Below are 18,341 nucleotides of genomic sequence, written 5' to 3' on the forward strand. Positions count from 1 at the left end.
TCAGAAAAATTGAATAATAATAATAGTAATAATAATAATAATAATAATATAATAATAATGTATATTTTTATTGTAACCCAAATAACTGTAACGTGGATGAAAGACTTAATACAAGTATCGTAAGTGGATGTGATGTACAGGAAGTCGACTTTGCGACAAGAATCGATACATTTCTATACGTCTCTATTTGCCTGTGTAGCTGCAGTCCAATTCGTCCGCCCTTTCATTGGCTGAAATGTGGACCCCTTTTCCCTGATTAGTTAAGGTTGAACCATCCTGAGCTGTGATTGGCTGGTCCCGCACCAACGCTCTGCATCCTGTTCCCACAGCCAGGACCAGGACCAAGCACGAGAGCGCAGGGAGGGGGTGCTGGAAAGCGCGGCCGGGAAAGCATCACACTTCGAGGATGTGCAGTATCATTTCCCTCATCCGGAAGAGATGTTGACGCGCGACATGTTTGCAGAAACCAAAGCAGCTGCTGGGACCAGCTCTCGATTGTTTTCTTCTTAACGTCCTGTGCAACAAAGCGACGGTCTAAGCCCAAGTGTCACCTTTACCTCGTCCAGGTCAAAGCAGAGGCCACCAGCATGCCCGTCCAGGAACCTGACAGCATCCTAAGCTACCAGGTAAAATAGCGCCGGCTGTCTTGTGCTTTGCATGCATGATGTGTTGACTGCTAACCTGTATTTGCGCTGCACAACTATCACACTTGAATTTGTCATTTCACGCGAATAAGGATGTTTTTTTGGGGAACTTTTTATGGACACTTCCTAATTGCTGAATCTTAATTCGGGTCACGTTTAAACCTATTATGTCAAAATGAATGCTCCACGTGATAAGTTGAAGCCGGCTGTGGATGATTAGTTGACATTGTTATTGTGATGTGCAAGCACATGTACTTGAGTCCTTGTGAGCGGTGGTATCACATTGCAATACGGTGACGTCATTGACGCTCGTTAAATATGTGCTTCTGCAAAAGTGGGTGGCAATGCAAAAAAACGCGGATTTCCCATAATGGCTCTCGTCGTGGTATTTGTCAAATTACCCTCAAATGACCTTGACGCCATTCTCTCCCGCCGTCTGCATGTGCGACCAGATTATTAGTCATTACAGCAATGGGAAGTGATGAAGGGCTTCTTAAGCACACTGCCGCATGGTGCATGTTCTGATGCGTGACGTTTGATCAGAGCGTCAGTATGGTGCTGATGTGAAGGATGGCCTGTAAGATGAGGACCAATTGAGTAAACATGTTTGGTCTAATTGATTTTAGCAGGCACTCAGTGTGGTCATGCCGTGAATATGATCAATAATGATGTCAACATCAAGCCTGGAGTCAAGAGATGATTAAACTCATTTGTGAACTCATTTGTTGGACTCCCACTGAAATCTGTTTGTGGGGCAATTTTACAAAAAAAAAAAAAAAAATCACCCTCATAATAGAAATTCTGGATCCTGGATTCAACCCACCTATTTAATTCTATTCTAAAGTTGTATGAAATATTTTTTAATTAATAATTCTTGCCTAAATTTAACAATATGTTTGTGTCAGTGGTTTGTGGTTAAGTAGAACTTACCCAGCATGCTTAGCCTTTTGTAATATTTATTTTTCTGACGAACCATATTTGGTAACATATTCTTCAGTCCAGACTGCTGGGAAGGAGGTAATTTCCCACTGGGAACCTCTCTGAGCCGACCAAAGACTTCCAATCAAAACAAAACAACAAACATGGCCGATGACATCTTTGGGCGTTACAGCTACATTCCGTCAATTGTGCTGAAAACTAAACTTAGAGTAATATAATATTGCAATAATAAAAAGTAAATATAAATGTTTTAAAGGGAGAAAAATTTGCTGTTATGTATGCCGCATTCTGATAAATTATAATGTGACATGATGCATCATAAATTTGTCCCACTTTTAATTACCTTAGCAATCACAGTTCTTTGCTTCTTTTAAATGAGCTATTTGGCATGTCTCCCAATAAACTTTCATTTTAATCAACTTGATGACAGCGAGCAAGGTTGATGCAACCGGATTGAAATCAAAAGCATTGCTGTCGCTTTGGACGATCCCACTAATGACATTCGATTTGTATACGACACCCTACCCCAACCATGGAGCTTCTTCACCTGCATAATTTGGCATTCATCCAGCCATAAATTCAAAATTCATCACCTTGTCCTTGCAGGAATGAACTCCACAATGATTGTCCAGTCCAGTGAAACCAGAAGTCATAGCGGGCCACTAGTCATGTAAATGTCCATTTTCTTGCAGCTGAGAACACAACAATTTAAGATGTTACGGCATTTTATTATTCCCTGTATTGATTATCTTTACTTTAAAAAAAATCATATATATATTGTTATAAAAACATGCTCAGGATCCATAGGCACCAAGTGCGCGAATAACATCTGATTGCTTCTAATTGATATCCTATAAAATGAAGTGTATTTTAACACCTCTCCAACTCTTATTGATGGCTTCAATCCATCACGCAGCCACGAAATCCAACTAAACTAATCTTAGTGGAACTAAAACAATTAGAGGTGGAAGGCCGGCGAGCGAAATGGAACACGAGGCATTGAGCGAGGTGCACACTGTATGACTCATTACGCCCGTGGGCTGAAGCAGGCTCGTTACAACGGCAGCTCTCTCCTTTCCTGTTTCATCGTGACATCCTGTCATGTATTGATGAGCGCGAGCCACTGTCACATATCTCTGGTTATCAAACAGTAAGTGTGTATTTGTGTGTGGCTGTGGCACGGAGAGGCAGGCCATCATGGCACCAACTTCAATCTGGAAGTGACAGGTCCAGTTGTTTGAGTCAGGATTTGTGTCCCCGCTGTCAAGTCATGGTGCTTCGTTGAGACGAGAGGGCTGGAAGGAGTCCACGGTGATTTACTTTTAAAAAAAGATGTTTGACAAGTGCTTAATTCGACAGGTTCGGACCTGCCAATTAGAGTACAGAAGAGTCAGCCTGTTGCCAAAAGAACTTTTTATAGTACAGTCAGTCCATTGGTTTGGTTATCAAGTTAGCTGCTATTCTTGCTTGAATCGCAAAAAGATGCGTAAAAACAAAGTTTAACTGTCATTTTATGTGTTACTGACTCGTAATGGAAAAAGTATTTTATGTGCTAGGTTACACAAAATCAAACAAAAAATGGCGTCATGGATTTTTGGGGAGAAAATTTAATTAAAATACACCAACTGGGAAGCAAGTTCGGACATGGCACATAAAATATAAAGAGGAAGCTAAATTGGGGGGAGAAAAAAGTGACACAGACTTATCGAAGATTTGTGATGCTTGGTAAAAGTGGTCATAAAAATTTAGATCCATGGTGATGGAAATTTGACGAATAAATCTCCGTTGTTTTTCATCAGCCCAGATATGTAGTTGGTCATATGATGGATGGATGGATGGATGGATGGATGGATGGATGGATGGATGGATGGATGGATGGACGGACGGACGAACGGACGAACGGACGGATGGACTGATGGGCAGATGGAGGTATGGATGGACAGACAGATGGACAGATGGATGGACAGACAGACGGATGGACATACAGACGGACGTACAGACAGACCCAACCCACCTCGTCCCACCACAGTCCTAATGGAGCGAAAAGGAAAACACATTGATTGACCTGCCTAGTCGAGGAGAGTGGGGTGAGTGCAACTGAAATCAGTGCTGCTCTATTTGTCCTGACTAATTCGATGTCTTTCAATGACAAGAACATTGTCACAAATTCACATGTGTGACAAACATACTTCTGGTCTATTCATTGCATTACAAAAGAATGAACATACACGCAGCAATTGCTAAACGGATTTCACGTTTTAGTACAAACGCATGCATTACATAATTTTATGTTGATCTCTTTCCACTTCCTGTGGCATTTGAAGGAGACGCAAGGACAAGGCAGCCATTTTTGCATCTGGCTGAGAACAGCTTTCACGTAGGAGTGTCTAATCTGCATGGAAAATGAGTTTGCAGAGTCATAAACTTCCCCCAGCTGCGTGTCACTCTAGTTCAGGGGCAAGAGCATCGAAAAGGGTCGCTCGGTTGCCAGGAGATTGAAGCAGGCGGCACAAACACAGGTGCGCCCGTCCGTGTTCACAGAGGTACGTGCACTCACCTGCAGAGTGTCTTTGTGAGCCTTTTATTATGCCGAGCACAGATGTGACACAAGGGAGCTGAAGGCTGAATGACCAGGAACCATTAACCTGCAAATAGGAAAGAAAAACAAAAACGCTCACATGAATATGCAATCAGGCAAAGAGAAAGAACACGGACGAACAAAAATATCTAAATGGCAAACGTGATCACGGGGCTTTTCACGTGTGTGCGTTTGAAGCAAATAAATCCTCGATTGACGATCTGATGCTGCATTGCTATTTGCGGGACAAAGACCTTTCATAGTCTCGCACGGATCATGTTGGCTTGTTTGGTGTTTATGTGTTTGGGAAAGCTCCAAGTTTAATGGCGCCTCCAGCTTGAGCTGCAAACCCACACGCTGCATCGGGCTTTCGCTTCACCAGCCGCAGCTGCAATGACTGATAACGCTGCGTGCGTGCGTGCGTGCGTGCGTGCGTGCGTGTGTGCGTGCGTGCGTGCGTGTGTGTGTGTGTGTGTGTGTGTGTGTGTGTGTGTGTGTGTGTGTGTGTGTGTGTGTGTGTGTGTGTGTGTGTGTGTGTGTGTGTGTGTGTGTGTGTGTGTGTGTGTGTGTGTGTGTGTGTGTGTGTGTGTGTGTGTGTGTGTGTGTGTGTGTGTGTGTGTGTGTGTGTGTGTGTGTGTGTGTGTGTGTGTGTGCGGGTGTGTGCGTGCGGGTGTGTGCGTGCGGGTGTGTGCGTGCGGGTGTGTGTGAGGGAGAAAGGGAGTAAAAGATATTCCCATTAGAATAGTGATAACAAGATCACAGCCATTTGCCGAGGCTTTACTAATATTTCTCACTTACAAAAACAATCAGTGAACTTCTTCTGCTGACTCAAGAAGGAATTCTGAATAAAACTTTGAGGCATGCAGATTATACTTAACATCAACAAATTATAATCTGAGTTGACGTACTCTGCATAACACCGGGATAGATAAAGCAATCTAGATGTAACTGAAGTTTAGATTTGCAAATTTTAATCAGAGACTCCTAAATACCGTTTAGAATTGCAGAGTATCATTTTATGCATTTTATTTCCGTTTTCAGGAATCAAATGTGTGTGAAATTATTAATTGAAATAATGTCGCAATAAATTGCTGTCAGTGACAAACTGAAGCTCATGAAAATCAGCAACCATATTTAATAGCCTGTTTTTTTATTCTGTCCTCGCACTTCCACCTCCCACTTTCACATACTACAATATTAAACTCAGAATCCGTGGTTGGCCTCAGCATGGCTTCTTCAATTAAAGCCTTGTTTGAACAGACTATTCTCTTGGGATGAACGCATTCCTAGTACAGACTGAATGAATTGCTGGAGAAAAGATGGCAAAGTGAAAAATCACACATCCAAGTACAGCTAGCTATCCGTTAGGCTTTTCCATTATTGTCTTAGCCATTAACTTTCATTATTGTGACATAATTTGTGTTTTTCCTGACATTAATGAGCGTGTTTTCCACTGAGGTTTAAAGCGGCGTCCTAAATCTTGACATGGAAGCTTCAAATATTCTCATTTCCTCACTAATTCAGACCCACAGACCTCACTAATGACATTTGAGGAAGATATATTGCAAACACAACACCCTGTGAGCTTTGCATTAGCGACTCATTAGTTACTCATTAGCTATGGCTACTCATTAGCTACTCATATCTTTTGTTACTTCTTAAAGGTTATTTAACTTTTTTCAATCATTATTTAAATAATAAACAAATCTCTCCTGAACCTCCCGCTCTCAACTATACTCTGAATTTATGGTTTCAAATGAGCTTTTCTATGATGTGTTGCAGCATAGAGTCGCTATAAATAGATCGCATTGTTTTTCTTGTGGTCGGATGGATTTCTAAATTCCTGTGAGAACATGCTGCACTCACATTTGAGAGTTGTATTTGCTCGTGTGTGATCAGATTGAGCCATATTGTGGAATTGGAGGGCAGCTATGTATCTGCTTTTGTTTACTAATGGTGTTTTTTGTCCATATCCACAAATTGCATTCTCAGAGAAACTCGGAGTTCTAGTACAATACATTTAGATATTGATTATATGCTTTTACCAAATGGAATAAGGCTCAGTTTGGACATGATGACTTGGAGGATTTTTTTCAAAAAGCATTGAGAAACATTATTCTTAACAATGTCTTTGTTGTGTATGTCATCCAGAGGCAGGATGAGGAGGTGGTGATAGACCAAGGTGGGACCAGCTCAGTGCTGAACATCCACTATGAGAAGGAAGAACTTGAAGGTGGGTGTAAAGAAGACTCGATTAGTGCCCGATTAATTCCCATGATTAATTCAAGTATTAAATATTTTAGTCCTTAAGTCATTCCTTCATTTGGCCCTTTTAACTTAGCTAGAGTTCCTGAAGGAAATGCTATTCCTTGAAGGAAATGTGTTCTATTCTAATGCTGTTAAAGTGCATCTGGATCATTTCCATTCCAGTGAAACTGACCGCTGCCACCGCGTGTAATGATGTCGGCCGCAAATCAAACAAATGCTGACACTGTATTGTAGCCTTTCTAGACTTCAGCAGATGCCAAATCAATGCTTATTTATGAACAATGTTATGATATGCATGTATCTATATATTTATTTGTAAGATCATAAGCATTGTAATTATTATCTTTGTGAGGTGAGAATTATTGATACAGCTTGTATTGGATTTTGTCATGTCATGTGTCTGATGGTGTACTTTGCTTCCTTGAGTGTAATAAATATTGAATGAATAACCTCGGTCACCTCCTTTTCAGGCCACAGGACTCTCTTTGTGGGTGTCGGCCTGCCGCGGCAGAGCCACCGACACCACAAAGCTCACAGCTCTCGCCATCGTAAGAAAGACAGGCGGACGGGAAGCATAACAGTGCCACAAAGCGACGGAAACGAGAAGGCGCCTTGTCACGGTACAAACAGGAACACGTCTGGTCCGTGTTGATACCAATGACATCACACTGAGGTTTTAATGGCTGGTCTGTCATGGTTATCAATACTGTTGAGCACACACACGTGTGCAAGCATACACACACGGATGCCCCAAGGTCGAGATTGACAAGCCTGCTAATTAGCAGTTTGCATGCATGATTATGTGTACAACTACACACGCTCATAAATATGTTTGCACAAAATCTACTCATCTCATTTCCAAGCAAGTAGAATTAAGTAGGAGACATTGCCACTCACATGTTGTCACTTTGTCCAGATACGCCATCCCAGCGGGTCCAGTTCATTCTTGGAGCTGAGGAAGATGCCGAGCACGTGGCCCACGAGTTGTTCACCGAGCTCGATGAGATCTGTGTGAAAGACGGCAAAGATGCTGAGTGGAAGGAAACCGCCAGGTCCGTCGTTTCCTCCGGGAGCCATTGGCAACAAAGCGGGCTAATAAAAGCTTCCGGCGGCTCGGCGGAGTTCACGTTTAGAGCCTGCTGGGCCGTTTCTTGATCTTGTTCTCTATCTGACTCTGAGATGCAAGATACACATTTTATATATTAAGCTGTCGTGTGTCTTGGTGAATCCTAATATTCATAACCGTACAACAATGTCTTCATGTGTCCTCAGGTGGCTAAAGTTTGAGGAAGATGTGGAGGATGGCGGCGAGAGGTGGAGCAAGCCGTACGTGGCTACGTTGTCTCTCCACAGTCTCTTTGAGTTGAGGAGTTGCCTCATCAACGGCAGCGTGTTGCTCGACATGCACGCCGATTGCATTGAGGAGATTGCAGGTGTGTTTTTAGGTGCTTGTTTTTTGGGTGAGTGGGAACATTTGGAAGAAATCAACAAATTAAAGTAAATTTGGTGATTCGACTTCTAAGGTAGCAAATAAACCAAAGTGTGAATTGTGTCGTATTTTCACCCACGGTTCGGCTGTCCCCTCGGTGGTGCAATTAGCAGGGCTGATCATACTGGCGCTGAAGTCAACACGTCAGCAATGGCCTTGAGATGTGCTCAGACTTCATGTGTAATGTCTCACTGTGTGTCTGTCTGACAGTAAAGCAGTTGAGAAAAGCTCACTTAATGACTCAGCATCTCAGAAAGGGCAAAGTGGAAGACAAAGCGATCGGATTAAGACGCGCTGAGGATTGGTTGGACAATAAAAAGATTTAACAATGTCTTAAGAAACGTAACACTCGCAACGGAAATAAAAGGAACCAACCTTTGTTGGAGGATTTATAGGATTCATTAACTCGGTGTGTCCCAGATATGGTCCTGGATCATCAGGAGGCGTCTCATGAGCTGGATGACAGCGTGAGGGTGAAAGTGAGAGAGGCCTTGCTCAAGCGGCACCACCACCAGAATGAGAAGAAGAAGAACCTCATGCCCATCGTGCGCTCTATCGCGGAGGGGACTCGTAAACAGTCCGAGCCCCATCTGACAGGTTTTTATTGGACATTTGATTTTTAGAGTATCTTCCGCCAAAGATTTTTATGAGCGCGGTACTGCTAACAAGTTCATTGAATACATTTTTGGTGTGCTTCAAACGATTGTTGAGATGTCAATACGGGGCAAAATTGTCTCATTCTGTTAAAGATGAACTTTTTTTTCATAATTTCTGATTGAAGCCAAATTGACAAAATGGCTAAAGCATTGCACTATAAAAGTTAAAATAAAAATAAAAAAAAATCCGTGTCCTTTTCCACTCCACTTGTTGCTCACCCACAGCTGCGTCAACCGCATCTCCCCAGCCTGCTCCCGTTGCAGAGCCATCCAAGAACGGCGCAGGACAGGAAGGGCACCAAGTGGACCTCAGCAAGGTAAAATAGCATTTAGACCATATTTAGCTCAACTAATCATGTGGTGCTGAAAATTAAAAAAATGATGCAAAGTAGCCTTTACATAGAGTTTCAATTGTCTGTTTCTCAGGTGGACCTCCACTTCATGAAAAAGATCCCAGAGGGAGCAGAAGCATCCAATGTACTGGTGGGAGAGCTGGACTTCCTGGAGAGGCCTATCGTGGCTTTTGTTCGCCTCTCCCCCGCCGTGCTGCTCACGGGTCTCACTGAGGTCCCGATCCCTACCAGGTAGAGAGCAACACCTCCTGACACGTTAACAACACAAAGAGTGGATGTGATATAGTGGATGCTGTCAACTCAACCTTTTAGGTTCCTCTTCATTCTCCTGGGCCCAGATGGAAAAGCTCAGCAATACCATGAGATTGGACGCTCGATGGCAACCATTATGACAGATGAGGTAAGCTTTGCCTTCAAAACATCTGATTTCATCTGCCAAGGCTGATGAAATCAAAACATGCTTGCTCTTAGGGTCTCACTCCAATTTCTGGATCTAGTTGGTCATTGCATTGGATCACATTTAAGGGTACTGCATGGCAAAGATTTACTTTACTCTAGTGCTCAACTGTTGCATTTAATGGGAATGAAAGCAGATTTGATTGGCCGTGAATGAAGTTGGCTGCAACCACACCCACAGCGGCGCAACCTTCCCTCTCATTTGCATCACTATATCTTGCGATGGCAGACCATCATGTCATGTGGTTTTTACATGTGTGTGGTTCAGATCTTCCATGGGGTAGCCTACAAGGCAAAAGACAGAGGTGACCTCCTGGCTGGGATAGATGAGTTCCTGGACCAGGTGACTGTCTTGCCACCAGGGGAGTGGGACCCTTCCATCCGAATTGAGCCACCTAAAACTGTCCCATCTCAGGTACACGCTTTTTCTGCTTTGATGTGTCCACCACAAATACAATTTGCTGAAGATAGTTAAACTTGTTTGACTGAAGGAGAAGAGAAAGATGCCGGGTGTCCCTAACGGCACAGCTTACCAAGTCGAGGAAGAACAACAGCATGAACACCATGGACCAGAGCTGCAGAGAACTGGAAGGTAAATCCATGTCAATATTATGAGTCACAACTTTAAATCCCTCTTCTAAACAGAGGGTTGAAGATGTTCTGTTCCAGCACGGCCGGCACAAAGCACGTTCCCAAAAGGCATGCTTAGCTAACTCCTTTAGGATCAACTAAAACTAAATGATTCCCTAGGGGACTTTCCAGAACCTTGTTAAAAGTCTTCCTCCAAGAGTCCATCTTTCCCTTTCTGCCTTTGTGATGATCATGTGTCCCATTACTTTTACCCTTATAATGTCCTCCAAATATCCAATTGGTATGTCTTAAGAGGTCTGAAATGGAAAATCAGATGATGATGTATGATGAGGTATAATGTTCTCTCTGAGCACTCTGTTCCCTTTTGTGTTGTGACCAGGTTGTTTGGTGGTCTGATAATGGACGTGAAAAGGAAGGCTCCCTTCTATCTGAGTGACTACAAAGATGGTCTGAGTCTGCAGTGCGTGGCCTCCTTCCTCTTCCTCTACTGTGCCTGCATGTCTCCTGTCATCACATTCGGAGGGCTGCTCGGAGAGGCGACAGAGGGACGCATCGTAAGGGCCAACACAATGTCTGCAAAAATTCGAACGTATTGGCTAACGAGATGCATTTTGGATTCCAGAGTGCCATTGAGTCCTTACTTGGTGCATCCATGACTGGCGTCGCCTACTCACTCTTTGCTGGCCAGCCTCTCACCATTTTGGGCAGTACTGGACCTGTGTTGGTGTTTGAGAAAATCCTCTTCAAATTCTGCAAGTAAGTAGCAAGTAAGTGTCACGCTTAGTCGCGTGCTCTGCCTGACATGTCATGTGACTCTTCAGGGATTACAACCTCTCCTACCTGTCGCTAAGAGCCTGCATCGGCCTGTGGACGGCGCTGTTGTGTCTGTTGCTCGTTGCCACAGACGCCAGCTCTCTGGTGTGCTACATCACTCGCTTCACCGAGGAGGCCTTCGCTGCCCTCATCTGCATCATCTTCATCTACGAGGCCTTGGAGAAGCTGTTCCACCTGGGAGAAATTTACCCCTTCAACACTCACAGTGATCTGGACAAGCTGACGCTGGCATAGTGAGGAAGACAGTTTGTGGAGGTCTTAACTTGGACTGAGGAGAATTTAGTAGCACACACGACTAATTGCTCCTACCTAGCTTAGCTTTGGGCCAATTAAATGCTCGAACATGATTGTGATATCAAATAAATTGTACAGGTGAGGCGAGGGGACCTCGGTAAAACACCGGCACCTTGAAAACGTATACCGCCGCTTATAAGTTTACGACTTGCCAATAAATCCCCGCTTTTGTAATGTTTTATTATTGACTCCATGGACCTCCTGTCTTGTAATACAGAAAAGAATAATAGTTGAAGAAATATTACTTTGGAGTCTCTTTTCACATTTTTTGAAAAATAGTCGCTAGAAAGGTCTGAAAAGTCACTTTAACATGGTTACCAAAGAAACAAGTCAGCAACACTGATGATGCAGAAAGCATGACTTGTGTCATTTAATAATTTTTAGAAGTGGTTAACTGTCACTTTTAAGCCGCAGGGGGAATAATGTACATATAATTCTTATCATTATTGTGCTCTTTCTGACTTTAGCTGCCAGTGTACCGAGCCTGAGAGTCCCAGCAATAAAACTTTGAAACTGTGGAGCGAGAGAAACATCACAGCTTCTTCTGTTCCTTGGGCCAATCTCACCGTCAAGGTAACCAAATCATTTGTTCCCGCCTGTTTGCATTTGTTAACTAGCAACGGGTCCCTTCCTCTTCTCTCAAGCGGCTAATCTCTCTGGAGGTTAACTCTGATAAGGACATTTCATCGATTCGCTTTTCTTCACTGAGCACAACCATAGAAGTTGTCTTGTGAATGCTCCTCCAGTCACTCATTCACTCACTTGCATGCCTCTCAGGGGCAACTCGGTTTCTGGAAAAAGTCAAATCACCTGAGAGCAACCTCCTTTTTCTCCAGGAATGTGTGAGTCTGCAGGGGCACTTTGTCGGAACGTCGTGTGGCCATCATGGCCCCTACACCCCGGATGTCCTCTTCTGGTCCGTCATCTTGTTCTTCTCCACTTTCTTCATGTCAGCATTCCTCAAACAGTTCAAAACCAGTCGCTACTTCCCCACCAAGGTAATTCGCAAAAAGGTGGTAGAGCTTGTGTGAAATTCAAGGCCCGTCCTTCTGGGCCATCCTACTAAAAATGTCTTTAGATTATATTTATCAGACTCAGGCACACATTGGCAATTCTTTAAGTTGTCTTTCCGTATGCAATCAGGTGCGATCCATGATCAGTGACTTTGCCGTCTTCCTTACCATCGTCTTCATGGTATTGCTCGACTACATGGTGGGAGTGCCCTCGGAGAAGTTAAAGGTGCCCAGCAAATTTCAGGTAAATTGGGAAAATGCTCGGATGGGATTATATTTGCATCTCGTGACCGTGTTCTTAAATCAGCCCACCAGAGATGACAGAGGATGGCTGATCAATCCGATCGGCCGTAACCCCTGGTGGACCCCCCTGGCAGCCTCGATCCCTGCTCTTCTCTGCACCATCCTCATCTTCATGGACCAACAAATAACTGCTGTCATCATCAACCGGAAAGAGCACAAACTGCTGGTCATTAAACTCATTCAAATTTTATTTGGATCATGTTAGTTGTTGAACAACAAGCTGTTTTTCTTATTGTTTCCCAGAAAGGTTGCGGGTACCACTTGGACCTCCTGATGGTGGGCATAATGCTGGCCGTGTGCTCCATCATGGGTTTGCCGTGGTTCGTAGCCGCAACCGTCTTGTCCATCAGTCACGTGAACAGTTTGAAGCTGGAATCCGAGAGCTCGGCTCCGGGAGAGCAGCCTCGTTTTCTGGGTATCAGAGAGCAGAGGCTCACTGGCCTGGTTATCTTCTTGCTCATGGGATGCTCTGTCTTCATGACTGGAGCTCTTCAGGTGAGTGCTGCCACCCTCTGGTTGTCACAGGGTATTACATTATTTATTTATTTATTTTATCTTTTCTCATTCAGTTCATTCCAATGCCGGTGTTGTATGGTGTCTTCCTCTACATGGGAGCCTCATCTTTGAAAGGCATCCAGGTAGTGTATTGTGTGATTTATACACTCAGAGGACACCCCATTAGGTACACCTGCATAATTTATAGCTCACAAGAGTTGTTGGAAAAAATATGGCCTTTACAATGACAAGGCAGGCCACACTATTTATCTCTTTGACAGTGTCAATAAAACCAAATCTTTGGCAGAAATGTTATACAGCTCCACTATTGGACGTCACAATATTGCGACTGTTGATTGTATGGCTCAATTAGCTTAAGTGTTAACAGGAACTGCCTCTTGCTCAGCCTTTGGCATGCACACGTGCATAGATTGTAAATCTTTATTGCTTGGCCACAGTTCTTTGACCGTCTGAAGTTGTTTGGCATGCCGCCCAAGCACCAGCCGGACTTCATCTACCTGCGGCACGTACCCTTGAGGAAGGTTCACCTGTTCACGCTCACTCAGCTGACATGCCTTGTGCTTCTCTGGGTCATCAAGACCTCACCTGCCGCTATCGTCTTCCCCATGATGGTGAGCTGACCAAACATGATGAACAAAATGATGGCCTAATTTTGTTTAATGTTCTACTTAAACATGTTTTGTTTTTGCCTCCTCTGTGTGCAGGTTTTGGCTCTGGTATTCATCCGCAAACTGCTCGACCTGTGTTTCTCCAATCGTGAGCTCAGCTACCTGGATGATCTGATGCCAGAATGGAAGAAAAAAAACCTTGATGATGCCTCCAAAAAGATTGAGGAGGTTTTTGAAATACAAAATGTCAATGCTTTATTGGAAAAAAAAAACAATACATACAAATATTGATCATGCATGTTCCTGTTTCTGTTGCAGGAGTCACAAGTTATGCTCAGTACAAAAAGTGAAGACGCTCCAATTGTTCACATCCCCCTGGAAAGCAGTAGGCCAGCGCAGGCCTCAAAGGCCCATGACCCCCGGTGAGTGACAAGCCATCTAGTACTGGCCTTATTTTAACATATCGAGTAATCCCAGATGCTGCCGATCCCAGTCACCGATACAAAATAATATCTGACATCGATTAGGTCCTCCTTAGCAGTAGTTGGCGCTGTTTGACACACAGGCGAATCATAATCTGCATCAGAAAAAAATAATTGTGTTTTATCTTTGTTGATGTCTTACTCGTCTTTCCTTTCCCCTACGTTTATGTACAATACATTTCTGGGTACACCCCGTTTGTACGAACATGCACCACTCCCTCTCCCTCCATCAATTTTGAGCTTCTTCTCTCCTTCTCCCCTCCTCGCTCCCCAGGTGTGATCCCTCTGATATTAATATATCTGATGAAATGTCTAAAACCACCATGTGGAAATCTCTCAACTCCAATCAAAAGGACTCTCGTCCTGTGTCTGCTAAGAAGGCAAGGCTAGACCGACCCTGTGTGGAAAATCTGTTCCCTGTCCCTGTCCATGTTGTTTTTGCAGCTCCTCAGCTGACCTGTTCATGCTGCTCTCTAAACTTCATCTGTTTACTTTTGCAGGATTGAAGAGATCGCCTTCATTGATGAGTAAAGATTTCTACGGTGCACACAGATGTGCCATGTAAGTGTCCAGCTGGACATCAGGATGTCATTTGGCAGTTTGGGACCACTGGCCATCTGAGTGATTTGGGAACGTCTCTTTAATTACTACCAGCGCCACACAACACTTTGAAGTTACGGGCCATCGACACGCACAAACACATGCAGACACATGGATACACACACAAGTTTGGGACAGAGTCTTTTCTGTTTGGAATGAAAATCAGTCAATGGAAACAATGACTTGGCTGCCTGCACTTATATCTGGATGTAAAAAATGAATTGGGTCTTCCTTGGCCATTGTGCCACTTTTAACCTTTTTAGAGAAAATGCTAGTTTTAACCTGATAAACAGCAATGAAAGCATAAGAAAAATGACAATGACCAAAAATAGGACACACTAAATTATCACTGGCGGTGCTAGAGGTGAAGGCCGCAGGGGCACTGCCCCCATCCTTTGAATATGGTTGGACCACCCAGGGGCCAGTCCAAATAATTGATGTTCTGAAGTTCCCTTTTTTCACATTTTCCCCCATTCAGGATCAGAAAATTGCTGTTAGTTATTTGAATATTTTTTTAATAGATTAAAAAGTATAATAACTGTAAATAGACTAAAAAGTATAATCATTTTAACTCTTGATGGGTCAAATCGCTTGGCTGTATGAAAGAGACGGACAACAGAACCGTTTTGTTCATCTTCTGTTGCAGTGTCATCCCTAATTTCACCATCTAATGTGAACTTGTGTCAATTTTGTGTAGTGATATAAACTTAATAAGTGTGAATATTACAGAATCTACATCTACGGAAACAGCCAAAAGTTTAGTGTCTTATTTCTTTACCTCAGACAAGCTTGTAAAAATTCCTGCAAGGCACTTTGGATGGAGGACTTTGGATGTGTTGGAGCAGTTATAGAATTTGCTAATGTTTGCTTTATTTTTAAGAAGTGGGGGTGGGGTGTGTGTGGGAGGCTTATTTAGGCAATAATTTACCTAAAGTCCATCTCACCTGAAGTGTAAGAAACACAATAATCTATTTTTGTTAATCAGGGATCCTTTAAGGTCACTCAACCCTTGATGAAACATGAGTGCTCGATAAAAAATTTACATTCTAAAAGAAGTCAACATCCAAACAGTGGCACATTTTCACTCATTCCACTAATTCTCCAGTCACATTCAAATCCTCATTTAAGGATGATGCCATACTTGATCTGCACTCAGACTGAAATAACACTTTATTCATAGTAGCACTTTCTGTAGATATGTCTATGTGTGATGTTTCTTCTTATTTTTAAGAGATCTATTGAACAAAATTTCTTTTGGCGAATGATATTCCCACCAGTTAGCTTGACTTTCTGTATATAGCATATGGTAGCTTGTCAGAAAAGCTGAGAAAAGGCCTCCAAATGTCCTTGATTTTAATCAACTAGAGGAGTCATGTCAAAGTGATATAATGTTATATGTCCTTTATTCTCCAGTAAACATTATCTGCATCTTTTTGATTGCAGTACATAGACACAGTAACCGCTCACTGTATCATGTTGTAATTTTTTTCTTCTTCTTGGCTTATATGATAGTTTTGTCTGTTCACGTCCTGTACTTTCACGTATGTGCAAAACATTTGAATGTTAATATTCGGTGTGTCTACTGTATGAGGACCAATAACTAAGCTAATCGATGGCATGTTGTAATATTGAAACCAGTGTACGGTACATAATCAAAGTTACGATTGAGTTGAAATCAAAGGAGAAACTAGATAAGTATGGATATAAAGATTTTAAACAACAAATGAAGCCATTCTCTGATGTGCGTGTTATGTGTCCTAATTTGATACACAATTATGTATTTGTGAATGTATGGCTGATATGCAGCAGAATGTCGTCAGATGTACTCACTGGAGATTATACAGTAGAAGCGTCGTTATCGATTGTTTTAGAGTGTCATAAACTAAACCTTGTCACATTTAACTGGACTGTTCTTTTTTTCTGCATATAGTACAGTAGAGTAGAGTAAAAAAAGACCTGCTCATGGGACTAAGCGTTAAGGTCAAGGGAAGGAGCTGTAGAGTGATGTTTTCAGGGAGATGAGTTCTGCAGTTGAAATGGAGCGTGTGCTGTCTCTACTCAAAGAATGTCTCAGACTCAATTGTACATGTTTTATATGTACGTATATGTAATCTGGATTTTTTTGGATGATATAAACAGAAAAATAAACTATTACATGACCACTAAAGTTCACAAAATTTGGAGGAAAGAGTTTCGATACGGGTCAGGTTTCTTTTGTACCACTAGAGGGCAGACACAATCCTTTCATTTGTTCCCGGCCTGTGAGAGGTCACATCATTCCCATCTACCAAACCTACAGACTCTCCTGCCATATGCCCCCCTCCCCTGTCCTTGTGGCACCCCCCTCCCCCACATTTGATCCTTGAGGTGAGAGCAGCGCTCACATCTGGAGGTGATCCTCGCTGCACAGGAATAGCCTGTGGGAATGCAGGCCTACCGGGTTAAAGATGCACAGCACCCTTTATGTAGATCGAAATGTGCACGCTGAGCCCGAGGGTGTCATGTGATCCCCACTCCCAAGACTGATGATTACAAACAGCTGGCGGGCTGAGGCCTCAGCCAGTTAGATACGAGGTCGGCTGTGACATCACGGCGGAGGAGTGGGGTGCATGGGACATTTTAGATGGCTTTTCACCTCTTGAGCTTAAACAGACACCGGCAAAGTGACGTGACTGACACTCTTGTTGCTGACATGCCCCTTGCATCTATCCATCCATTCTTCCATCTATCCATCCATTCTTCCATCCATCATCCATCCATCCATCCATCCATCCATCCATCATTATCTTAGGCATATTATTATTTTTGAAAAAGATTTTCAACTGCACGCTGAATGACAATTTTGCCGCATGTGTGTAAGCTTCAACCAAATTAATCTTATTTGCCTCTTGTTCAATGTTGGGCCCAGTGAGCTGTAGTGCTCCTTTTTCAGTGAACAGAGGCAGCTCTACACTGGCCCTCCCCTTCATCAATCTCTGTCATAAATCTGTCACGCAGAGAAAAAAGGAACTGCTGAATACAGATTTGTCAGCAATTAATCTAACCTCTATTACCAGGCTGGGATATTGTGTCCTCTATATCGGAGAACAATAAGCCACTCTTAACTTGAAGCATGGCAATGCTAGTGTGTGTGTGTGTGTGTGTGTGTGTGTGTGTGTGTGTGTGTGTGTGTGTGTGTGTGTGTGTGTGAGTGTGAGTGTGAGTGTGAGTGTGAGTGTGTGTGTGTGTGTGTGTGTGTGTGTGTGTGTGTGTGTGTGTGTGTGTGTGTGTGTGCACGCGCGTGTGTTTATGTGTAACTTCCTTTGGCGCCGTTTTTCCTCCTCAACACAACTCTTTGCACATAGGTCTGCCTGTGCGAGTCTGCTGTCGTCTATAATTGGAAATCATTGAGACAGAGCGGTGCCATTAAACCTCGAGGAGACACAGAGGACTTGGCAAGTGAGTTCAACTAATTGACATTGTGCACTTGGTGATAGGGAACAAGCACAAGAAGCACACGTTGGTCCAAACCCTACTTTGAAACCCAAACCTTAGTTTAAACCCTACAAGTACTTTAAATCCCAAACCCTCATTTAGAATCCTTCCTTGAAACCCTAATCCCATTTTCTAACCCTAACCTAACATTCGGACCCTCGAGTTTGTGACCTGCACTGTCCCACCTTTAAGCATTAAAGCACCGTATGCATGTAATCATTTTATTAAAAGTCATATCATTAT

General features: G+C 43.1%; 1 protein-coding gene across 1 annotated transcript; it reads left to right on the forward strand.

Moving 5' to 3' along the window:
* Positions 1 to 334: 334 nt before the first annotated feature.
* slc4a8 (solute carrier family 4 member 8) lies at positions 335 to 16,787 on the forward strand. The gene is made up of 25 exons (XM_037252002.1): positions 335 to 626; positions 6,313 to 6,394; positions 6,900 to 7,049; positions 7,346 to 7,481; positions 7,702 to 7,862; positions 8,339 to 8,515; positions 8,800 to 8,891; positions 9,001 to 9,158; positions 9,240 to 9,327; positions 9,652 to 9,798; positions 9,875 to 9,975; positions 10,354 to 10,528; positions 10,597 to 10,730; positions 10,796 to 11,041; positions 11,570 to 11,675; positions 11,939 to 12,100; positions 12,246 to 12,359; positions 12,423 to 12,584; positions 12,662 to 12,913; positions 12,988 to 13,056; positions 13,372 to 13,545; positions 13,639 to 13,770; positions 13,861 to 13,964; positions 14,299 to 14,404; positions 14,525 to 16,787. The coding sequence occupies exons 1-25, from the start codon at positions 588 to 590 to the stop codon at positions 14,528 to 14,530; spliced, it is 3,273 nt and encodes a 1,090-aa protein (XP_037107897.1). The 5' UTR covers positions 335 to 587; the 3' UTR covers positions 14,531 to 16,787.
* The last annotated feature ends 1,554 nt before the right edge of the window (positions 16,788 to 18,341 follow it).

The sequence above is a fragment of the Syngnathus acus genome, chromosome 5 (assembly GCF_901709675.1).
Source record: "Syngnathus acus chromosome 5, fSynAcu1.2, whole genome shotgun sequence".
NCBI classification, from domain to species: Eukaryota; Metazoa; Chordata; class Actinopteri; order Syngnathiformes; family Syngnathidae; genus Syngnathus; species Syngnathus acus.